The sequence below is a fragment of the Camelus bactrianus genome, chromosome 7 (genome assembly GCF_048773025.1).
Source record: "Camelus bactrianus isolate YW-2024 breed Bactrian camel chromosome 7, ASM4877302v1, whole genome shotgun sequence".
Taxonomy (NCBI): Eukaryota; Metazoa; Chordata; class Mammalia; order Artiodactyla; family Camelidae; genus Camelus; species Camelus bactrianus.
The window spans coordinates 12,983,562-13,008,427 of record NC_133545.1 but is presented as its reverse complement, the minus strand read 5'-3'; the positions used below and the strand labels follow the sequence as shown (position 1 = coordinate 13,008,427).

The 24,866-nt window shown below is 47.4% G+C and overlaps 1 protein-coding gene across 11 annotated transcripts in view; it reads right to left on the bottom strand.

Moving 5' to 3' along the window:
* HIPK2 (homeodomain interacting protein kinase 2) overlaps nt 1-24,866 on the bottom strand; it is a 182,937-nt gene that overhangs the window by 40,645 nt on the left and 117,426 nt on the right. For 7 of the 11 annotated variants that reach the window (XR_012508058.1, XR_012508057.1, XM_074366931.1 and 4 more), the window contains exons 3-9: nt 18,583-18,706; nt 18,170-18,289; nt 16,112-16,198; nt 14,185-14,369; nt 8,812-8,974; nt 5,360-5,567; nt 4,308-4,429 (exon numbers count right to left, since the gene is read on the bottom strand). Coding sequence is in view for 9 of the 11 variants with exons in the window: in XM_074366931.1 (XP_074223032.1) it covers nt 4,308-4,429; nt 5,360-5,567; nt 8,812-8,974; nt 14,185-14,369; nt 16,112-16,198; nt 18,170-18,289; nt 18,583-18,706 (1,009 nt within the window). In the remaining 2 variants the exon portion in view is untranslated. The remainder of the gene's footprint in view (nt 1-4,307; nt 4,430-5,359; nt 5,568-8,811; nt 8,975-14,184; nt 14,370-16,111; nt 16,199-18,169; nt 18,290-18,582; nt 18,707-24,866) is intronic. The other 4 variants (XM_074366933.1, XM_074366932.1, XM_074366936.1 and 1 more) reach the window with 1 other exon arrangement.

The window sequence follows — 24,866 nt, the reverse complement described above, 5'->3', positions numbered from 1 at the left end:
TCTTAGAAATTTGTGGTGGCATTTAACTGTAAAAATTAAACGCATGTACTACTTTGAAGAATCAAATTTAAATTAAAAAATAACTTCCCCAAGGTCATACAGCCAGTAAGTGGTGGGGCTGGCATCTGAACACAGGCAATGGAATTCCAGGGCCCATGCTCTCTGCCAGTATACTTCTCTTTACGGAGACGAGGTACAAAAATAATGGCCCTATTCAGGATCAGGTGTTGGTGGTAACTGCATAAACATGGTATGAAAAAGTCTTCCTTACTCATTAACAGAATCAGGACTGAAGAGGACAGCAAGACAGAATGGCTGGAAAGACTGGTTGCTGAAAATTACCAGAGAAGTTTTTGAGAAGCATTGAAGTTTTATATTTCGGACAGTTTAAAGAGTTCAAGCCACTGGTTTATTCTGAAGTAAACATTAAAGGGGGTTCAGGTGATATGAGTTGATTGGCTAGAAAAACGCCAAAAACTTCTTTATGGCAGGGCAGAGTCTATAAGGATCTGGCAAACAGAAATCTCCATATTCTAGGGGGCTCTGAATGGTCAAAGGAGGTTTTGGATCCTGCCATTTGGAAAGTGAGATAAATTCAATAGTGTATCAATAAAGAAATGTACTTCCTGTCTGACGGTGGTCAAGATGCTAGCTCTGGGCTGGGGCTCTAGACAGAGGCGACAGCTCCTTTTGGGCAGTACCAAAAAAGTGTTACTGGTAAGGCAATCCGTCAGATCACCCTCGTGTCCCTGAATGAGAAGGTGTCATTACCCCCTCTTCTTCCACGGACTCATCTTCAGGGTGCCCTAGAGAGACTGTTTCCCTTTGAGGGACATGACGCTGCTGGGAGGTGGGGAGGAAAGGTGCAGAGCAAACAAAGCTAACATGAGGGATGGATTCAAAAGACTCCATCTCTAAATTTGCATGAATGAACTCCTTGATAAGGTTTAACTATTTGGATCAAAAGAAATATGCTGACTTTTGGGATACATTTAAAGTAATAATATTTGGAGTGCCTCTGCCTGGTACCTAGAAATTTACCCCAAGAAAAATGAAGGCATCAGTTTCAATGTTTAGTTACTGCCTTTTTTTTTTTTTAAATAGCTGCCATGCTAGTTTTATAAGTTAGCTTATTTTTATCCTTTGAAGGGATGGTTAACAAAATATCTAGGCGAGAACTCCACCTTAAGAGACTAACATATTGGCGTGGACTAAGTGACAAACAGAAAAATCAAAGCATCTGACAAACTAAAAGATACAGTGATACCAGACAGGACAGGACAGGTTTTTTTTTTTTTAATTTAAATTTAATATCTCTTAGGGATCTCTGCATGTCAAGGCATTTTTGGCCTACCATGTCTTTTTAATGGCTACATGGTGCCCCGTTTTATGCACGTATCAATTTATTTAACAAATCCCCTACTGATGAACATTCACATTGCTTCAAGCAGTTCCCTGTTATAAACACTGGAGCAATTGAAATCCGGTACACGTGAATATTTTGCTCACTTTCCCACTTAGAGCTTCAAGTTAAATCCACTTGGAGATTTACAGCAGTCCAGGAACTCCTTTTCAAGTACACGATAGGTGAAGCCCTTCCCTGCTATGATGAAAGGACTGAAACAAATTCAGAAATGCTGAGCCTGTTGGTTTCCAAACTGAAGAATGTCAGTTTTAGCTAGGAAGAGATGCTAATTATGATTTCTTTCAGAGATGGTTCCTAACTTAACGAGGGTTAAGTGTGCAGCCGCAAAAAAGGCTGTTTAAGTACCCTTTAAAGTACATGTGGATTCTAGAGGTTTGGCTCGCGGAGGAGAAGCACTGGGAGACTGGCCTGGATTTCTGCCAGTCAGATAAAGCATGAACAAGCTGCTTTGACCCTGCGCTGAGCTGCAGTTCTCTTGATCTACTAGGGCCTTTTCTGAACTCCCCACTATCCAACGGTGCAGACAAAAGGGAGCTATGAGGACCAGCAAGAGAGTGAGGAGTAGAAGGCCTGCTCTCCATCCAGGAGGCTCTCTGTTTGCAAACTGTCAGCAATACAGAACTTTGGGTACCACCAGGACCTGGCGTGAGTCATCACTTACAGTCTCAATTTGGATGTAAGAACAAAGAGATGAAGAATCATTAATATCAGTCTCAAACAAGCTGTTCCAGAAAACAGAAGAAGAGAACAATATCCAGCATATCTTATGAGACTAGGATGATCTTGATGCACAAAGCAGATAAAGATTCTATAAGAAAGAGAAATTCATGCCATTTCTCACTTATGAATGTATGCAAAAATACTAACTATGGTATTCACAAACAATCGAGAACTGAAAAGCATACAAACACATCAAGCACAACATAATCAAAGTTTGCCTTGGAAACACAAGGACAGTTTAACATTTCAAAATCTATTAAGTAACTTGATGTATTAACAGACTAAGGAACAAAAACACATGAATATTTCAACAGATGCAGAAAGAATATTTGATACAATTTAATATTAATTTAAAAATCAGCAAATTTGATAAACTATCTCTATCAACTATTTATAGTACATAAAATACCTAATGGCAAGCAGCTAGAAGAATTTCCTTTAAAGTTAGGTTCAAGTTAAGGATGCCCAATATCAACACTGTTATTAGACACTGTTTTGGAGGTGCTGTCAGCACAATGATATAAGAATAGTAGATAAAAGTTACAAAGATTGGAAAGGAAGAAACAAAACTGCATCATTTGTAAATAAAAAAGACAGTCCACATAGAAAATCCAAGGGAATTCACAGAAACAGAACTCATCTGAGTTTGGAAGGATTTCTAGATTACAAACTCAACAGAGCAAAATTGGTTATGTTTCTATAAACTGAAGACAAATAATTAGAAAATATAGTTAATAAAATTATTAATAACAAAACTGTAAAATATTTAGGAATGATTCTAACAAAGGAAAACTTTAGTGAAAGGAATAAAAGGAACTTTATATACAGTTAAATCATTTTCAGGGATGAAATGACTTAACATTATAAAGACGTCAATTTTCCCAAAGTTAATGTAAATCCAATGCAAGTCCAATAAATACAAACCAAGGTTTTGGGGGGTTTTTGGCTTGTTTTGGAAGCAAAATTCTTATTAAGAGTGATGTTAAAATTCATGTGGAAGAGTGAAGGGACAAGAACAGACTGGGAAATTTTAAGGACAATATAGGAGCAAGGCTTTTCCAGATACCAAAATATACATTAAAATGATACTACTTAAGACAAAAGGATATTAGTGAAGCCAATTAAATAGAATAGAGAGTGTCCCAAACAGATATATGCAATTCGACTACATTAAAATGAAAACCCTAAACTTCTGTTCAACAAAAGACACCATCAATACAGTGTCTTTGGGAACACTTAGAGAAAAGCCTTTGGGAACAAACTTTACTTAAAAACAAAGGTGCTTCTGAACTAACAACATTAGGTCAAGCTGTCCTTGACGCCCAACAGAAGACCTGATTATAAAGAAACAGTATAACACGGTGGTTAAAACACAGGGGCAGGTGTCAGACTTCTTGGGTTTGTGTTCTGGTTCTGTCACCTAATTGCTGGGTGACTTTGAGCCAATGATTGTGTCTCATTTTCCCTATTTGTCAAAAGGAGACAAATACCTCACTATGTTGTGGGGATTAAATCAATAACAACCCTAAAGTGCCCGGCATGTTCGTGTGTTTGTTATTAAGGTGCCAGTGACCTTAAGGATTGATGCCTATTATCATTACATGACTATGTGACCTAAAATTCCCACAACACTTTACAAATTCTCAGCCACTTTCACCTCTGTGATCTCATTCCAAGAATCCACCAGGGTACCTATGGGGACAGAGGAGGAAGGTTCCAGCCCAAAGTTTCTGTGATCCTGGTTTTCAGCTATAAAACAAAGAGATAATCTCCAAGGCTCTTTTCGGCTTAAAAAAAAAATAATTTCTATTTCACAAGAGAGAAATTTCAGGCAAAAATGCTAACTGATTTGCCTTAGGTCACAGAGTTACTAGCAGAGTTAGGATTAAAACCTAGGTCTCCCATATTAATTTGCATTACAAAGATACAATGGTGATAATTTCCCCAGACTCTCCCTGCGTCTAAATTTCTTTTTGGAATTGTAAACTAGATACTTAGGGAGGTAATTCACCTGGGGATCATTCAGAGTATTACTGACATGTCCTAATGACTTGAAGCATCTAACTCATTGCCAGGGAGGGAATTAGCAGAGAGATATCTTGTTTGTGAACAACATTAATGTGGATAACAGTGATACTAGTAACAATAAAGAAAGAATTACCTGGGCCAGCAGACCTGGTTGGATCTGAAGAGGCTGAGCTCCTGGGGCTTGAGTGACGATGGGGACTGCATTTTCCATTCGCACAGAATAGCCAGCATGCTTAGAGGGCGAGGCCTGCAACCCTAGTCCAGACAGCGGGCAAGGGAGAGAGGGCTGAGAGACTGGAATCAACCCTCCCCGCCAGCCGTGCCCGCTCCCAGCTTCCCTTCCCACCACACCCACCAGTGTCTGGGCCTTTGGAAGCCTCCCTCTTAGTTTCTAACTTAAAATTTAAAAAAAACACAAAAAACCACCTTGAATGTTTTCAAAGACTAGAAGGTCAAATTAAGGACTCTGTAAAGCCAAAAGTGGAACAGTTATGCTGCCCAGTTTCAGCAGGAACACTGCCACTTCTGCTGTGAAGATGGATTTGTAAACGGCAAAGCCAGGGGTCTCAGGGAGAGCGAGCGAAGCGGCTGGAATTGCACTGATTCAGACCGAACCACCACACAGACTTCCACCACGGGGTGTTCTGAAACAAGTTTGTGAGCTTTCTGTGTAAACTGTAACCAAGTCTAGCTTAGAGTTTTCAGGAGTGCCGGGGTGCAGGGCCAAAGAATCACTGGGCGGGGAGAGGGCGGCTGGGAGGGACTTTTCAGACAGATTCGTATTCTCCATGAGAGCTGGGGCGTCACTGGCTGGCAGAGACTGGCAAGTTTCTATAGATAATCCACACAGAGGGTGCTTCCCATGAGGAAATGAAGCTCTGGCATCAGCATCACAATGGGCGCACAGACAATGGCTGATTTACAAACAGCAGGCCCAGGACAGAACCGCAGGCAGGTGGTGAGAATGACAAGGAACTGACTCGGTGCTGAAGCCTAAATCCCATCTTTCCTGGGCTGGCTTCCGCAGGATGGGGCCCTCAAGTTCAGTGATGCCGGTGCTCTCACGGAAAGAAATGGAGAGGGCTTTATCCCAGGGGAGCCGTCAGGAGAGAAAAGTGTGGGGGCTGGTGCCCCAGAGGCTGTCCCATCTGAAGCAGGTGAGAGGCCGCGTCTGCTCACCCTTACCTTGGAAGCCAGGTGGACAGACGATGAGCGCTTGCTGGAAGGGGTCAGGCCGGGCGCAAATCTGGGCTGTTCCCGTCTGCAGGGGCATGCTCCGCTGGGCCACTGCGGCCATGGACGCCGCTGAGGGCTGGTAGAGTGCAGATTGGTAGTTTAGTATGGAGACTTCGGGATTGGCTAAGGAAATAGTGGCACTGGTGGAGGTGGGAGCCTAAAGGAATGATGGGGATTAAACAAAAATAAACAAAAATAAAAAATGAGGGAGGTGGCATGTTGGGAGACACGAATCTAAATCAAATAAATGAACTCAAAGAAGAACAAACAAACAAACAAAGACCAAGAGCAAAAATGCAAAAAACGGAGGGGAGTGGAAATACAGTTGATGAGTCTCAGGGGAGAGCAGGCAGGCACATGAGACGCTTACATCCAGGCCCGTTCCTGACATTTGTGGGGCCCGGACAAAAGCCAATGGATGCCCAGGTATCATGTCTAAATAATGCAAAGTTAAAAACTGGCCTAGAAATGATGTGTATTTTGCCCTTCCACTTGGATAAGGAAGGCCAGATTTGAGTTTAGGATTCTTGGATTCCTTGGCTTCTGCACTAGAACAAGGAGCTGAGCCCCTGCCTTCCTTCCTTCCCTGCCCCAGCTTCGTCCCACAACTTGAGGGCCTTTGGGTACATGTATTTGGACTCGGTGGTACAGTCCATACTGGGGGAGATGAAACCAGGGTCCCAGATGCCCGAACTTGGCATGGAAGCACGTGTACCTCAGTCAGGCTTGGGAAGGGGGCCCTCTGGCTCAGGTCTAAGGGCAGGACTGTTTACAGATGCCCTTAGATGGCTGCAAAGAAACATGCTATAGAAAAACAGATGGGGAGGGACACGCTGAGACTGGGGTTACTTGTTGGAGTCCAGTGCATTCTCATGTTGGTGCTCAGCTACTAAGTCTGGAAGCCAGGGAGAAAAGATGCTAGTGGGTCAAGAGAATTTAAATGGAGATGAGTTAGATGAATATTGAAATTATGTCCTCTCTCCTTTCTCTTTTAGAAAAAGACATCATTTGAGATTGAACTTCCGGGTGAAGCAAGACCATGGAAGGAAAAGAAATTCTAAATTGGGAATTCTCCAGCTTCACCCCATCTTACTCTTCTTCACACTGATCCTTTAGCAAGATAGGTGGAGGTTACCATGGCTTCAGATTCAACATTGTTTACACGAGGTTTTGCCACTAGAGGTTCCTAGGACTAAAAAAGCAAGGAGGAGAAGAGCCACAGGGTATCTGGGACACGTACAAAATTAGAACTTCAAGGAGGGTATGCATGTGTGTCAGATTTGATAAAACGGAATAAGTCACATTTTAGATTTTTTTAAAAAACTTTTATGCTGAATTTCAGCGCAAAGCAAAAGAATTTGTTTGGAAGTAATGACTAATTTATGTGGTGCACATGTTTGGATTTTAAGGTCTATATTGTAAAAACAAGTGTCTGTTTCTGCAGCACCACACAGTCGGACTCCAGGGGGTGTGACCAGGAATGCACGTGTGACATGTGTGGGCCAGTGTCTTTCCTGTTGCCGATGGCGTGACTTTATTTCCTCTTTGTTCTCTCCACGGCCTCACCCCTCCTGGAGGCTTCCCCACAAACAAACTTCCCACTACCTGCCTGGACTCTCCACGCCAAAGTTCAGACCCTCCTCACATCTCACTACCCTGGGCTTCCCTCTTTTGGGCACTGGCATCAAATCCTCCAGGTTCCCACGCTGGTACTCAACTACTCCCCCTCCTGGTCAGTCACTGGTCTTGCTGCTCCTTCCTTCCTTCCACATGTGCTTGGAACCCTCTTTTCAACTGCTACTTCCTTAGCCAAGGCCTTCTCTCCTGGTGCCTGGGACCTGTAAGGCCCTGATTAGTGATGTTCTGGCCTTCACTTCTCATCCAGTTCTTCCTGGGCACAGAGGCTAGAACATTCTTTCCAAAACACTACTTTGTGCATGTCACACACATCCCCCCCCGCCCCCGCTCAGAAATCTCCAGTTACTGCCTAAGGAGCACTATATATGCATCTTGGTCCGGCCCTCCTTCCTCCAGTTAGGCCAGCCTTCCCACCTCCATGTATCTTCTACTCTGTGCTCACGGCACCCGCCAGGTGGTCCACTCACTGTGACGGGGTGCTGGGGATGAAGAACAAAACCACAGAAACACACTGTCAAAGAGTTCACATGCTGTGGCTGCCTTCACCTGAGGACTGAGCTAGCACTGGGTGGGAATGCTTCTTTTTTTGGACTGGAGGCACGTTAGCTCTTCCAGCTAAGGAGAGCTGTAAGGACAATGATGGCCCCCAGGGGGCAGCAGATTCCAGACGGCCTTTCCTAGAGCTTCAGCAGAGGGAGAGGACAGGCTGGGAAGGTGAGCTGGGACTTAGCAACCCAATGTGCTGCAGGAATGGTCTAGAAAAACGGGGTCAATGACTCTTCAGTGGGAGTCGGGGGCCTGTTGAAAAAGAGGAGCTGGCTAGGCAGAGTAGTCACATTTTAGGATTAGAACATATATGTTCCTCTCCTAGGAGGTGTCTGGTATGTACACACACACACACACACACACACACACACACACACACACACACACACACACACACACACACACACACACACACACACACACACCTGTCATTACAGATTGCTATTAAAACTGAAAAAACCTAGGGACATTTCCTTAGGGGAACTGGTAAGACTGGAAGGTCGGAGTAGAAGTCCGAGTCTCTTGGGTACAGAGGCAGCCTGAGCGAGGACTTGGAGATTATCCCCTCAGTAAATACTCCCCGGGTGCAGTGTCCGTATTTAAAGGAGTGTGTCAGGGGCTGGATTCTGCTAATTTTCTTTCAAAGGTTGGAAAACTGTGGCAAGAAAACCTCAGTTTCCTGGTCCCTTTTAGTTCTAACTTCTGAGATTCTGGTGACAAGACGGATGAACTGAATGTCCCTAAGACTTGGAAAAGGAGGTTTTATCTGTCTTGAAAGGAGATCATGTGGACCCAGCGGTGGTGAGGCCAGCAGGGGCCTGAGCTGGAGGACCGCCAGCATCCCTACCAGTTCTAGGATTCTTTACCAGGCAGATGTTGGACGTAAAAGGACCACAGCATCTCCTGTAGCCTAGTCCCACATTGGGACAGAGGACAGCAGTGAGAGGTGCCACCTCAGAAAGACCTCCCTTAGTGAGTCATTTCTGGGACCTTTCAACGGGGCCAGGAGTCAATACAGCGAGGGCCTGGGCCTCTAAAAGGAAGTGACTTCGGAGGCGAACACTTTCTACAGAGTTGATTATGACAGCAGAGGGGTTTTTCTCTGTTGTATATGATACTGGAGGAATTTTGTCTCCTGACTAGCTCTGGTGGGAAAATACAATTCCTGATGCTCACACCATCAGCCCCACCTGCCTTGCCCTCTGCTGCCCACTCACCTGGTTGTGGACAGTGTTCAGCTGGTTGTTGAAGGTCATGGTCAGGTTGGTGGATGTGCTGGGGGCCACGTGTGTGATGAAGGGGGTCTTGCTCTGGTTCACCGTGTCATACATGTTCACCCGGCGCTTGCAAATCTCCATGTTCTGGAAACATGACTTGACGCTGTTCATGCAAAAGGCAGAGACAGAGAGGAGGCATCAGGGAAGAGAAGAGGGTAACATGAAAATGGAGAGAGAAAAGGTGAGAACAGTTAATCTAGCAAACAAGACAACCGGGAGACTTAACTTTAGGTCTCAATTTCCTGGATTTCTCATGCAAGGTGTGCATTTGTGAGAGTGGGCGGCATTTAGATGGGTCCCCCTCACTGTCTTACTACCTCTTCTCCCCATCCTGCGTGGGTAAAGTTTCTCCATAGCACAACAGACCTCTTGGCTCTCACTGCATTTCCTCGTGTTGCTGATCTGCCTCCAACTTCAGTGCTCATTCTCAGCTTTCAAAGTGGTTTCTTGGCCCATAAACAAACGTATAAGTTTTCTGATTGGGAACATTAAACAGCAGTTTATGACCTGCCTCCCTTCCCCAAAGACAACCCCTGGCGCTCGCCCTTCCCGCTCCCCTGGAGCACCAGCGCCATCTAGGGGTCAGCCAGAGAACTAGTCAAGCCATCATCCTGACCTACTGCAACCTCACTGGATTGTGCATGGAATGAAGACAATAATATTAACAAACAATACTGTTAATAATTCATAATAGTGGCTAACTTTATTGATTGCGTGGTAGTTGTTTGCAAGCACTCTTTCACTCAGTCCTACAATAACCACGAGAGGAAGACAGACGATTGTTGCCCCTATGTTACGAGTAAGGATGAAGCAGAGAGAGGCTGGGTAATTTGCCAAGGTGGACAGCTACCTGTCAGCTGTCTTCACGTATGCGTGTACATTCCCTTTAACCTCCTTCATCTTTCCTTTCTCTTTTCTAATCCTTGCTCAGTTACACGAAATAAAAATTATCTCCCTCTTTTTCTTCCTCTTTTGCTCTTATGAATCAAAACAAAACCCTAATTATGAAAGTAAAGTATAAGAATGTTGCTGACACCAGCATGAAGGAAAAGGAAAGTGGTCCATGGGCTTGACCAAGATCTTGAAAATCCACCCTATGGTGTTCTTCAGGATTTATACCTTGTTCCTCATTCACTTCTGTGTCTTCTAATTAAACTTATTTTTCCTCAAATGCTAATATTGAAGATAATAAGACCCCAATTACATTTCAATTTAAAATACTTATTTTAATTACACATAATGTAATAATCGAATACAAAATTCTACTATTTTAAGATTACAATTGTATACTATTTCTGTATCTTATAGGTCAGCTGTATTTGGGGCAAGCAGGTGCTCGTGGGCTGTCCCCAAGCATCCTCTCCATGAAACATGTTTTGAACTGACTTAGACATTTTTTCTGAGTTAATCTTACTCAGTCTACTTATACTGGCCACACACCGCACACTGAATAAGCATTTACTGACTGGTGACCCTGGAGGCAGAGGGAAACGTGTTCTATGGTAACCAATGGCTAAAATACTGTCACTGATGCTGGTAATGCCGACATGTTTTGAGCATCCACTGAGGCCCAAGCCCACTGCTAAGTGCCTTCACCAGGAGGCTGAAGGAATAAAGCAATGGATTTTGTGTTCTTTTCGGACTGTATTTAATGCATCAGTGGTTTTCTGACAGTTCAACACAAAGCTTTTAGACTCAGAATTTTCTAACTGAAATGGTCTGAGTTTCTAGTTTCAGTTAAAGGAAAGCACCTTCATGTTGCGTTGATTTTGAGAACGGCTTCTAAGGAATTCATGTACGAGCATCCTGGCGTGGAGAAGTAAGTGCAGTCTCTTCTACCTGTTAACGTAGATGTTGGGGCAGCTCTGGCCCAGCCCCAAGGGTGGGATCTACAGCGGGGGCTGGGCCTCGAGGTTTCTTCCTACCCCAGAGTTCTCCATGGTCTGCCAGTTCTAGGATCCCTTGGGGATTAGGCCCACTCTTGGCTAAGCCTGGGTGTGCTCAAAGACCCCTCTTCCCTTCAGGGGCCCATTTTCTGAGTTCTGAATTGTCAGTGCTTCTCTGGGGTCCCACACCAAGCTGTGAACTGGAAGCTGATGCTCACAGTTTCTGTGCTCGGTCTTCACCACGCACAGTGGAGCACCCTATCACTGCTTCCTGGCCGGATGCAGAGACAGACAGCACCCTGAGGTCATTCAGCCGAGGCCCCGACTTCATGCAGGTGACTGTCTCACTGACGTAGTGCAGACAGCAAACGAGAGCCCTCTAGGCGGCACCCCCCATCTCCCCTCTAGAGCCGCTTCTCAGTCATCCCACTGCACTCTTGAATATACAAAGTCTGATCTTATGGGAGCCCCATCCAGTAAGTCACCATGTCTGCCTTTCTCCTGTGGTACAGACTGATGCGCCTTGACTTACCTCTACCACACCCAGAAACAGGACAAATCCTCTAACGAGAGTTTGCAAGGGATGGGTCCAAGTTCCTTCTCTGTACTGGAGTTCGGCTGTTTCAACATGCCTCTTCTAAGTAAAGAGGCAATGTTTGCTTGTTGCAATATGATTTGACTTGCTCAACGACAGCTAATAGGGAACAGACCTAAAATAGAGGAAGCCCCATCCGTGGTGGGCGCCACGCCCTCATTTCTCATATGTTAAGGTCAAATCCAGCCTTGAGACTGGGTCCAACCTGATTCTGATCATCGCAGGGCCACCGGTGATCTGCAGGTGTCTCGGACCCCCAGCCTCTTCTTGTGTATTCCCTTCCCCTCCTGACCTCTATCTGAAACCTGCTGCTGTCCTGAGCACACCGCTTCTCCCTGCAGACACCCAGCGATGTGACCGTTTATTCTTTCATATCCCAAGTGCCTCAGGGTTGAGAGGCTGAAGCAATTATCTTTCATGACCCTCTGTTATGGGCTGAACTGTGCCCCCCAAGTTCATATGTTAGAGTTCTAACCCCTCAGGACTTAAGAATGTGACTGAATTTAGAAATGGGAGCTTTAAAGAGGTAAAATGAAGTCACTAGGGTGGGCCTTAACCCGGTTCCTGAGAAGGAGGGGGGATGAGGACACAGACGAGAAGGAAGACCACGCGAAGACACAGGAGAAGACAGCCGTGTGTAAGTCAGAGAGAGGCCACAGAAGACACCTGCTCTGCCAAACAGCCAGATCTCAGGCTTCTAGAATTTTAGAAAATTAATCTCTGTTGTTTAAGACACTCAGTCACTCAGCAGCACTTTCATGGCGGCCTGGGCCGATGAACACTCCCTCCTAATCTCCCGGCCGACAGCCTCACTTCTTTCCTCTCTCTCTCCCTCACCGAGGCCTGGGCCACTAGCTCAGTGCTCCTCTCCAACCCACTCCCTGCCCACCTGGGCACTGCAGCCGTCACACTGATTACCCGTCAGACATCCTGGTTTCTTGGTCCCTTCTCACCTCCAGGGACCTGATGTCAATTTTCAGCCACCTACTCCTTGGGCTGTCCAACTACCCCCAACCACAAATTCAAGCATCCTGACCCCTGGTCACATTTCCCTCCCTTGTGGCTTATTTGACTATTACTATAATAAAACCATTCTTGGAGCTGATCAGACCACTCCATCTCTCTGGACCCTCCCATCTTCACTTCCTTTCTTTGTTAGCTAAGCGTCCCACAGCCATCATTCTGGGTTATGATTGCTCCATTGCCAGCATCATAAATCTGTGTCAATCTTTTCCTCTTAGCAGCCCGGCAAAACTCCAACCTGGGTGGACCCAACTCTCCGTGTTCTCCATGCCTCACCTGGGGAGTTCAGTTACACCCCACGCTATTCATGTCCAACCTCCATGCTTGACAAGTCTGCTGTATTTCTCTGTTCAATTTGTTCTGCTACCTTCCGCTGTGTAAACTTTTCTACCCTCCTTAAACCAGCAACAGCTTGATCCCAAGGAGGAGACAGCAGCTGTCTGAATTACTCCCTCAACTCCCCCACTGACGTCATCCGCACACCCATGACAGCCACACGCCCTTCCAGCCACCCTTCCTGTGATGTTGGCCTGTTTCTCTACCTGTGTTCTGAATCCCGGCTCCTCCCACTACCTTGGGAAACACCTTCTGAGCATCCTTTATCTTTGTTCTCTCAGTTGCTACCACACATTTCCCATCAGCATCTTAAATTGCTCAGGTCTCTTCCACATTAAAAGAAAATCCCCCTTGGGCCATCCCTAGTCACCCCTCTGTTTCTTCCCTCCTCCTTCACAGGCTTCCTTCTTGAAAGGGTACTCTCTGTTTCTTCACCTCTCACTCAGTCTTGCAACCAGCTAAACTGGTTTCTGCTTCTACCATCCACCGAGACAGCTCTCCCTAAGTTACCAACTTCCAAGTTGCCAAATCTGATGGGCATTTTTTCCAGCCTCATTTGACTTGATCGAGCAATGGCAGACAGATCTTTGTTAAACACAACTCTCACCAGCCATTCCCCTGCACAAGAACCCTTTCCTGACTTCTCACGGCTCTTAGGAGAAAGACGAAATCCCTAAGGTGGAAGCCTTGCTCCTGCCTTCTCCTGGGGCCTCATCTCTCTCACTGTCCCAGGCTCTCGTGCTTGGACCTGCCTGTGTTGGGGTCTCCACATGGCAATGCCCCTTCCGCTCTGCCAGCCTTTCCACCAGGTGCCCCTCACTCTTCTTCATCACTTCCTCAGGTTTTCCCCGCCCTGCCCCACGCGAGGGCCCTTGTTACCTGCTCTCCTCGCCCTCTGTGCCCCGGGACAGCAGCCTGGTTATTTGGATGTCGCTGGTTTAGTCCTTTCTCTCTCCTATAGACTGTAAGCTCCGTGGGCAGGGCCCATCTGCTCTATCCCCTGCTTTACCCTGGCACCTGGCATCGCACACAGCACAGTGAACGAATGAATGAACAGACCCAGATCCAAACGAGACCGAGTCCACTCCAGCACGGATCTGGGAGTGACCCCCGCACTGAAAGTGGCTTTGCTTCCCAGACGCTGCCATTCTGCGCCCCTCCCTTCACGCAGACTCTGGGGGCTAGTCCCCCCAGCCTTGTGCCCTCTCCTGCTCCTCTGTTCCCTCCTGTTTGGTGTCAGGAAAACTTCGGCCCAGGGTCCCGATCTGGCCGCCACCTGCTTTGATAAATACTGTTTTGTTGGAACACAGCCTGGCTCCCGGGTTTCTGCATTGTCTACAGTGCTTTCAGCTGGAACGGCAGAGCCGAGTTGTGACAGACTGTACGGCTATAAAGCCTAAAATATGTACTGTCTGGGGCTTTAAAGAAGAAGTTTGCTGACCCCGGGTATAAAGCACCGAGGGGGACACCTACTGTGTACTATGGGGAAAATCAAGCAAGTGCGTCATGGTGACAAAGGGGTGGTTCAGGGTTTCGATCGGAGTGATTCTCTTATCCGCATCTATGGTCAGCATTTTCTTTAACAGGTCGATGAACTCCCGCCGGTCCGCCTTTTCTACCAACATGTCGCTCCCTTCCAAATCCGTTGTCATGTTCACCTGGAAGTAAGCGGGGACAGGTTACTCTCCCCGACGTCCTTCCCCTCCGCCTGCCGCTCCATCCTCATCTCTCAGTCACCGCTTCCCAGCTTCCACAAGGCTGTGTCTGCCCTGCGGGAGGCACTGCCACGTGCTATTACTGCCCACAGCATGTGGCTGTTCTCTGTGCAGGGGAGGCCGAGGGCCACCGCCGGTGCCCGTAAGCACACGTGAGTGACGGGAGTACCTGGTCCTGCTTTCATCAGTTCCGCTGAGATGCACCTCACATCACACCTCATTGAAAATAACCACAAGATGAAGTGAGTTCTGGAGACTGTGTGACAATGGGAAGGTACTTAATACTAGAACTGTATATGTAAAGATGGTTTAAATGATACATTTTATGCTATGTGTGTTTTACCAAGGCTAAAAGCAATGACAACGAAGCAGTAAAAAGTAAGATGCAAAAAGATTTATTTACTGAACCTTCAGAGGGAGATGTCAGGGCCTCAGTGCCGTCTTCCCACCCCTACGGTCTTATCTGCCCTCTCGCTGCACCCTGGATTAGGGCCAGCATTATTGACGTCCCTGTGTTCGCTGGGATGACTTCTGCCCAGAGCAAGCAGGAGATCTGAACACAGGATTTTTCTTCCAAGAGCAAGTCTACACAAGGATGGCCTTTAGTAACTTGTTCTGTGGTGCTCGCTGTATCTTCCAAGACATGTGCTAGAAGCCAATTTCAGTTTTTGCAGACAATCTAAGCTTCTAATCAACTGACAAGTACACTTTATTCAGAATCATGATTTTTGGTTACACTTCTCTTCAGTAAGAGGTGTGCTGAGTGTTTATTGGTCTGTAGCTTTATTTCTTGTTGCTTTGAAGAAAAACCCACTTTGGGTTGCTTTGATTTTACACCAGCTTTTGCCCTGAAAATAGTTGAAGTTCTAGGACTTTCTCTAGCACAAACGTGAGGGTTGCGGTCCCTCCAGTGAACTGAGAGGACCGAGTGCAGTGGGTTGAACTGTGTTCTCACAAAAGATGTGAGTCCTAATCCCTGGTCCCTGAATGTGACCTTATTTGGAAAAAGGGTCTTTGCAGATGTAGTCAAATGAAGGTCACACTGGAGCTGAGTGGGCCCTAAAGCCAATGACTGCTGTCCTTATAAGAGAAAGAAGGGAGATTTGGACACAGAGACAAAAGGAACACGGGGCAGAGATGGGGAGGATGCAGCTACAAGTCAAGGGACCCTGAGGATTGCCAGGGGCCACCAGAGGCTAGGACGAAGATATGGGACAGGTCTTTCTAGAGCCTTCAGAAGGAACACAGCCCTGGTGGTACCTCTATTTCAAACTTCCAGCCTCTAGAATTGTGAGAGGATAAATGTCTGTTGTCTTAAGTCAGCCAGCCTGCGGCACCTTGTTACCGCAGCCCGAGGGAACTAATCACTGGCAGGAAACTGAAATGTACTAATGGGCTTGAATTCTTCTCCTGAAGAATCAGTAAGACTGGCCGGTTCTATTTTACAATTAGGAACCAATAAATTGGAGCTATTTTTAAACAGCTGGTGTAAGGTTTTAAAAAGGTTCTACAAACCCAGTGGCATTCTTACTAAGTAAGGCTGGTATATGATTGTTTAAGGTCAAGGTCAACCTCCACAGCTGAGTAATGTGGATTTCTACCCACATCCTCTATGACTCCTGCAGAAGTCTTGCCGTGCATGGTTTTCAAAGGGCTAACACTGCATACTCACCCATGGAGCTTACCTGGGCCATATCATCTAAACAGTTGAAAATGTACTTCCTTGCTTCTTTCGACTTAATCCCCGTCTCTGCTTCATGGTCATCTGGTGTCTGGTCAGGAGAGGCAACAGCCCGTTGGTTACTGTGAATTACATCCTCGTCACTGTGACTCAAACCCGCCAGCTTCTGCTTCTCGCAGAGGGTCTCTTTCCCATCTTTCAGAGGAGACTAGGGTTCTTCTTAAAGTGACCTGCACACTACTCTCTTTCGCGTTTCACCCTCCACACTGACTCATCCCTCCTCCTTCCCTTCTTCCCACGAACACCTGTTGGGGGCCTGCTCTGAGTCAGGTCTGGAAGACTCCCAGCTGAGCAACACAGGCCACCCCCCCATCACTCTCCATGCTTCCCCAAGTTTAAGGGCTAAGACCAGCTTCCATATGTGGAAAAGCAGGAGGTCTTTCCCACACATTTAAAAATTTTAGTTTAATCCTACTTATCAAGCTCTTATACACAGAGCTCTCACTATGTGCCAGGCACTGTTCTAAAGCACGTGAGCGCATGCAACATCCTTCACAATCATCCTAGGTGGGATGGCTACCAGCCCATTTTTCAGAGGGACAGACAGGAACAGAAAGCTAGAAGGCTTGCCAAGGTCACATGGCCAGGGAGTGACAGCCGGCTCTGGAGTCTGTTCCGTGGGCCCCCTCCACCCGGGCCCGGGGCACACACACCCAGTTCCCGTACTGGCCTCGGTCCAGGAAACAGCTGTTTCCAATTACTATGGGTTTTCAGTCTCATCCATGGATCACAGGTAATTAATCCTTCAAATCACTCACCGACAGCACACCTGGAGCTGCTAAGATCTAGGAATGACTGGGCAAGTAGGTCTGAGGCTCTTAACTAAGATGTAGAAGTGAACCCTGACTCTGCCCGGCCTCAGCCTCCTCTCCCCAGGACTCTCTTTCCCTGGACCTGACCTTGAGCCACTCCCCCTCACAGCTGCCCAGCGCCGGCCTCCCATCAATAGCCCAAGATGCTTGCTTCACATCCCAATCTTTTTTCTAAACCTTTTGTGACCACTGGCCACACATTATCTTTTAATGTATTACAATTTGGCTGTGGTTTCTATCCAAAAAAAAAAAAAAAAAAAAAAAAAAAAAATCCACCCACACTGGTGCAAAAAAAGGAGAAACACCTAAAATGAACATAAAACACTTAAGACATATTATTTCCACCTTCCCAGGAAAAAAAAGTTAATTTTAATTACTAGGCACAGATCAAAGTGAAAGCAAAATATGTTTCTGTTAAAGTAAAACCACCTGAATATATGGTACATCGCACCCGCTGCTGGCTGAGACGAAGAGCCCCCTCCCCGGAGCCCGGGGAGGCAAGGCTGCTCAGACTGTACCCTTCGCCTGGAAGACCCACCTCATCTTTCAGGGCTCCACTCAAATGCTCCTCCCCAACCCTCTGCCACAGCAGGATTTAAAAATTCTTTTTTCTTTTTTCTTTTTTTAATAGGGGGGAGGAGATAATTTAGGTTTATTTATTTTTAACAGAGGTACAGGGAACTGAACCCAGGACCTTGTGCACGCTGGGCACGCACTCTACCACTGAGCTCTGCCCTCTCTGCTCCACAGCAGGATTAAAGGCTCCCTTCCTCCTGGTCCCACACTCTGTTCCTGCCGGGAACAGGGTGCTTGTTGCAGGGGTTGGGGGCTGGAGCTTGCCACAAAGGTTCTGTCTCCCTCTGGACTGGGAGCTCCTTGAAGGCAAGGGGTGCTTCACTTCTGTCCCTGGTAACCAACCAGACAGGTCATCAAAGTTTACTGGATTAAATCTCGGGAGTTTAGCAATCAGAGCCTGGGATTCAGCAGGCCGACGACGAAGCGGTGCTTTTGAACACTCGAGTTCATCCACGCCACGCATGGACAACAGTCACACCTCCCCGGTGTTGCTGGCCAGATCAAAGGGAGATCCCGGGCCAGTGTGCCGATGTCTAAGGCTCCCCACGAACTGGACTGGGCCCTTCTCCCCTGGTCTGGGCGCTGGAGAGGAATGGAGGGGATGCTCTTCCTACCTTCAGCCTCCACAAAGGATACGGAGAGTCTGTGTCACGGTTGAAAAACCTAGTTGTCTTTGTCCCCGCGCTTAATAAGTATTCTGCCGGCAAACCCTGTGTTTGTGAAATATACCGAATCTGCAAGAAAAGATGGGGATGAGGTCAGGGCTTTTCCTGTCACTGTACCTGTGGTATACTAATGGCGCTAGTGTCTCCGAGAGAAACGACAATTTTATAGGGAGAGAAGGAAGTAATCAAAGGAGAAGGGAAAAGAAAGAGGAATAAAGCAAGAAAAGTGAGGCGAGGGGAAGCAAGGTTCAGGAGACAGCGGAACAGCCTGTAACCCTATCTGCACATCATGCAGTAATTGAAGAGCTAAAGCAGACAAAGAAGGGGGGCTTGCCGTGAATACCCGAGCTCTCTGGACCCACCTGATCGTACTCAGAAGCCCCTGGATACAGCGGCCAGCCCAGGAACAGCTCTGCAATCACACAGCCCAGGGACCACATATCAATTGCTTCACAAAACGGTAAACCAAGGATGATCTCAGGGGCCCTGAAAGGGAAGAATGGAAAAAACCATTAGCAATTTGGAAATGCAGGCAGCTGTGCCTATACGAATTCTACATAAAACCCCATCTCTCAAACCCGGTACCACGACTGACCCCCTCAAGGGCCTGTCATTCTCGCACGAGGCTGCAGTGATCTCTCCATCTTTTGGCTTGGTCCTCCCCCTCAGCAGAGAGCCTGGCTGGATGGTTGGCTGAGATGAAGGGAAGTCTGTGGTTCTGGAACAGACCCACAAGGAACCACATCTATTGACTTCATTACCATTACGTTCCAACCAGAAGACCTAATAACCACTTCAGATGAGACTGGACACGTTCAGGGTGGTGTGGCCACAGGCCTAATGACCACTTTAGAGATGCTCAGGAGTTACTTTCTGTAGCTGAAAACCCAGGAAACCAACCTTTAGAGAGTGCCCGGTTTTTACAAAGGAATTCTGAAGTACAAGTATTCTATTTCCAGTAATATATAGAACAAGTTGCCTCCACCCAGAATGGGATTAACTCCAATATCTGTTTATGCCAACAATCCCCTCTTAGGAGTCTGTATCACACTTTCCCAAGGAAACACTACTTTTTTTCTCCATTAGCTTCTAAAAAGGTAATCTGAAAAGTTCTCTACTATTACAAATACGGAACCTTGTTCATGACACCTAGTTTGGGTATCAATCAGAATTCCATTACCAACCCTTTCCTAACTGTAGAAGTTATGTTCCTTCACATGATAAACAAGGTTACATGCTGGAACTTCTGAAGGAAATCACCTAAACTCAAAGAGAAAATTTCACATTTGATTGGTAATCAAAACCCAAAGACCACAGAGTGCCTCTTCTTTTCTAGGAACTGGTCATGATTAGGTAGGGTACACTTTGGAGAGAACCACGTTCAAGTATGAGATACCAACCCAGTTTATGTTTTTAATAAACACGGCTCCAGGCACTCTGCAGAGACGAATATGCACCAGCCCAACTGCTGTTTTCTCCATAAATTTCCCACTTGATTAAGCGACGCAAGAAGCTGCTGCTCTCCCACCCTTTCAGCAGCCTGGAGTGGGAGTGCAGGGGAACGGGGGACTTCTCTGGGTCTAGGTTATCTCCGCCCGCCTGGCCCGAGAGTCGGGGGTGGGGGTGGTGTCAGAAACATCTCCAGTGTCTCCGAACTTCTAGATTAATTTCTCCCCACTTAGCAAGTATCCCCCAACCCGCCCCTTTAAACTTGCTCTCATTGCTCCTTTTTCTTCTCTACATAATGGTATTGAAAAAATAAAACAAATAAGAACCAAAATGTCTTGTCACAAAAGTCTTTTAATTTTTCACTTGTTTTATTGGGGGGAGCTTAGGTTTGTTTGTTTGTTTATTGGTGGTTCTGGGGATTGAACCCAGGACCTCATGCATGCTAAGCACACACTTTACCACTGAGCTCTACCCTCCCACCGAGGAGTTTCCTCATTTCCTTGGGGTTGGAGAGTCAGCACACTGCCAGGTGCTTCTAGAGCGCCCCTGGCATGGTCTGGGCAGCAAGAGAACTTGTCCTAAAATCCAGGGCTGGGTCTTCCCAGGCTTGGGAGGAGGGGCTGCTGTGGAGGGCAGCGGAGCAAGTTGCCCCGGAGCTACTTAATGGCTCTTCCTGTCCCCGTCCCCTGGCTGCTGGGCATCATCAGCGGCTGGCATTCTGCCTGGCACTTCGCCTCCTCTTTGGTCTCTGTCTCCTCCAAACCTATGTCCTGTAAACGCAGGAGGCTGCCCTTGCTCTCTGGCCCTGATGCCCTGGGGATGCTGGTGGTGGTTTTACGACACATCATGGGGCCTCAATCCCACAACTGGCCCAGGTCGCCGTGTCCAGCGTTGCCCCCACACACCAGGGCCCCCAGAGTCACCTGATCACTGTGTGTAACTGACAAGATTATGGTTGCCTCCAGCAATGCAATCTCTTCAGAAGTGGTTTTGTTTTATTTTAAAACCACATCTTTTAGAAAAGAAGGGAATATGGGAAAAGAACATTATAAAGGAAACAACACGCTTTTATTACACATGTGTCAGAACTTGCTTTTCTTTCTGCCCTCCCTGTTTTAGAGTCAGGTGTGTGTACCTGCCTCCTCTCACACGCAGACTCAGGCCTCTTCCCAGGAGAACTATTTCTGGTCTGGTCCCAAGAACCCCTCCCTCGGCAGGCTGCTGCTGGCTCCAGATCAAGCATCTCCACACCTCTGTCCCCCGTTCCTATGACCTGTCCCTTTGCCCTCTGCAGCCGGGACACTCCAGTCTCCAGGCCAGTCTGGTTTTGTGGGGATATCTCTGGACTGGACCACGGGGCTGCCCTTTCTAACAGGGTAATCAACTGGTTCTCGGGCCCCTACCAGGCCACTGGCAATCTCTGGAAACCCATTTCCCAGATCCTGTTCCCTGATGATCTGCACAGCAGAATCCAACAAGTAAGACTGTCATGCAAAGGGCACTTCAGTGACGTTCTCTGGCAAGAAACACCAGATGTGGATTTTATTGCCTAACGTTACATGAACAGGGCCTGTGAAAATAGCTCTTCGTCCATTTTCGGTCAGAAAGTGACACGGCAGTGATTCACGGTACCGCGATGTGGGCAGCAGGGTATTTTTTTTTTTTTGCCGTGATCACGGTGAACAAATGCTTATGTGTCAGGCAGGACAGTGGGAGACAAAGGAAAGAGAAGACGCAGCCCCATCCCCAAGGGACCATGGTGCTGGGAGGACATCACTGAAGCACAGGTGACAACTGGAGTCGAACACAACATGTACACGGCGCCCACGCACACAGATACGACGACAGAGCTAATCCAAGCACACAGACGTGCTCCGGCGTCTCCCGTTTAAAAAAATAAAGCAGAACACAAGAACAAAACACACCAAAACCCAAACCCAACCTTCCCTAGTCCCTTCAGCTCCCTGCAGCTGGCGTCCTATTTCTCTGTTCTCCTTCCAAAGCCAACTCTCAAGACCCATCTCCTGCAGTTTCCACCGCTTGTCTCCCTCCTCTGACTGGACCTCCACCCCCCGCTCCCATCAAGTGCCTTGCTTGTCAAGGTCACCAGGGACCACGTCACATCCACTGGTCAGCTTCTCAGCTCTGGGAGCCGCGGGCCGCATTTCTTCCACGCAGGTGACCCTTCCCTCCCGTTTTGAAACACGCAGTCTGGGTTTTCCCGACACCATGCCCCCGCATGTTTGTCCTGCCTCTGCTCGTGGTTTGTCTGTTCCTTTGAGGGTGTGTCCTCCTCTATCCAACTGCCAAACGATGGCAAAGCCCTGGGACCCCTCTCTTCTCTCTTTTCATTGTTTTTCTAGGTAACCGCTATGGGTTGAGCTGTGTCCCCCAAAAGACATGTCGAAGTCCTAATCCTCAGCACCTCAAAATGTGCCCTTACTTGGGAATGGGGTCACTGCAGATGTAATTAGTTAAGATGATGTCATCCTGGAGTAGAGAGGATCCTTAATGTCCCAATAAGAAGAGGGAAATCCAGCCACGGACACAGAGGGAAGACGGCCATGTGAGGATGGAGGCAGAGGTTGGAGTGATGTTGTTAGAAGTCAAAGAATGCCTGGAGCCATCAGGAGCCAGAAAAGGCAAGGGAAAGTCCTCCCTGAGGGGCTCCTGAGGGAGCATGTCCCTGCTGACAACTTGATTTTGGACTTTCAGCCTCCAGAACTGTGAGAAAATAAATCTCTGTTGTTGAGTCATGTGATTTGTGGTCCTTGTTTCTGCAGGGCCGGGAAGCTGATACAGTCATCGTATCCATGCTTACAGGTTTAAATCCCATTTTGTGTATTTCCAAATGTCTATCCCCAACTTGGACTTTTCTCAGCACCAGCTTTACATTCTGATGGCCTGACATCTCCACTGGAATATCTCAAATCATCTCAATCTTAGTATGTTTAAAAGGGAACTCTTACCAAGACATGGAAGCAACCTAAATGTCTATCAGCAGACAGATGGATAAAGAAGATGTGGTATATATACACAATGGAATACTACTCAGCCATAAAAAATGATGAAATAATGCCATTTGCAACAACATGGATGGACCTAAAGATTATCATACTAAGTAAAGTAAGTCAGACAGAGAAAGAAACATCATATGGTATCACTTATGTGTGGAATCTAAAAAAATGATAAAAATGAACTTACTTACAAAATAGAGACTCACAGACCTAGAAAACAAACTTATGGTTACCAAAGGAGAAAGGAAGTTGGGGAGAAGGATAAATTAGGAGTTTGGGATTAGCAGATACAAACTACTATATATAAAATAGATAAACAACAAGGTCCTACTGCATAGCACAGGGAACCACATTCAATATCCATAATGAAAAAGAATATATATATATATACACACACACACATATATATATATACACACACACGTATATAACTGGACCACTTTGCCGTACACCAGAAACTAACACAATATTGTAAATCAACCATACTTCAATTTTAAAAAATATGGAATGGACAACAAAAAAGGAAACTCTTCTCCCCTGCTCCTCCCCTGCCCCAATAATTCCTCCCTTCGTCTTTGTTTCAGTAAATAGAATTACCACTCCCACCCCCACCCCCTTACTCAAGCTGGAAACCTGGGAATGATCTCCGATTCCTCTCTCCCCTCCATCCTCACCACCCAACCCATCAATAAGGCAGTTCCAAAGTCAAGCAACCCCGATTCTCTGCTTCCACTGCCACCGCTCCGGCCCTGGCCACCTGTCTCACCTGGAGCTTCCAATCCCTTCCTCCAATCCATTCTCTACCAGCTGCCAGAATCAACAGGCCACACATCCCTTTGCTTGAAGCCCTTCAGAGGTTCCCTGCCACACTTGGCACGAAATCTAAACCCCTCCCCTGGCCCACGGGGACCTCTAGGGCCGGGCCCTGCTCAGCTCAGCACGGTCATTCCAACCCACTGTCCTAGTTCAGTGAGCTCCAGCCTAATTAGCTTCCTCTCAGTCTCCGGACCCAGTGCCTTTGTGCGGTGTTGCTGCTTCTGCCTCAGATGCTCTCCCCAGGCTCTCAGACGGCTGCCTCTTCCTCATTCTTCCAGCCTCAGCTTAATTGTCACCGCCACAGACAGGGTTCCCCTGACACCAGTTAGTCTCTATCTAGGCTGCCATAAATGTCACTTCACAGCACTTTCCCAAGAACCTGCTTACTGTCTGTCTCCCCTAAGTCCATGGGGGCAGCACGGTGCCCTTCATCCAGGAGACACTCAATAAAGGTTTGTTGATTGAATAACCCTTTATTAAACATAAGACAGCAGTAAAATATGTGATTCATACAAAAAGTTCTAAGGCAGCGCAAACAAAAGAGAGTGGAAGGGGCAAATCTTCATGAAGGAATGGACGCCCGGGCCAAGAGCGGGGGTGGGCAGGCTTCTGCCAGGGGAAGAGCAGGCCTCCATGCGGGTGGGAACTTCAGGAGTGGAGGCCCAGGGACTGGCCCGGGTGCGCGGCAGCCGCAGCAAGGCCAGTGCCAAGGATCGGAGGACACCGACCTGTAGATGGCTCACGAAAGAATTACAGTGAAAAGGCAGCAAAGGTAGCAGGGGGGCTGCAGTGGCACCAGGGCTTTGCAGGGTCAGGACCGCGGGGTTGACCGCATCTCTGCTTACTCTCTCTTGAAGCCATTCCCCCTGAGCTCCCCCTGCTACCAGCCTGGCAGAGCCCTCTTCAACCCAGGCTTCTCTTGGAACCCCCAACTGCTCTCCTGCCTTTGGTTTCAATCTTTTCCAATCTCCTCTGAAACTCGCCTTCATCCAAGGGACGTGTCCTGTGCTCTGCATGCATGCCATGTTGATCACATTTCTGATACAGCCTGCCCCCTCCCCTCCCTCCTTCCTGCCCGCTTTCTCTGTGCCAGGTGATGAAGACACGGACACCAGTCACCAGAGTGGTCCAACGAATGTTCACCGATCACCTATTACTGACATACACACGCTCGGGTGTCCACCCTCTACTAGGCCTTCCCAAGGGCGGGGTCTGTGTCCCACGGGTTTTGATCCTCAGTCCGGCACACAGCAAACACCCCATAAAGATCTGCTCACCACCCAGGCCATGAGTCCTCGGGTAAAGAAGGCACTTCTCTGGCCCCTCAGTCATCCCTAGGGGACTGAAGACCCTTCTGCTCTGGT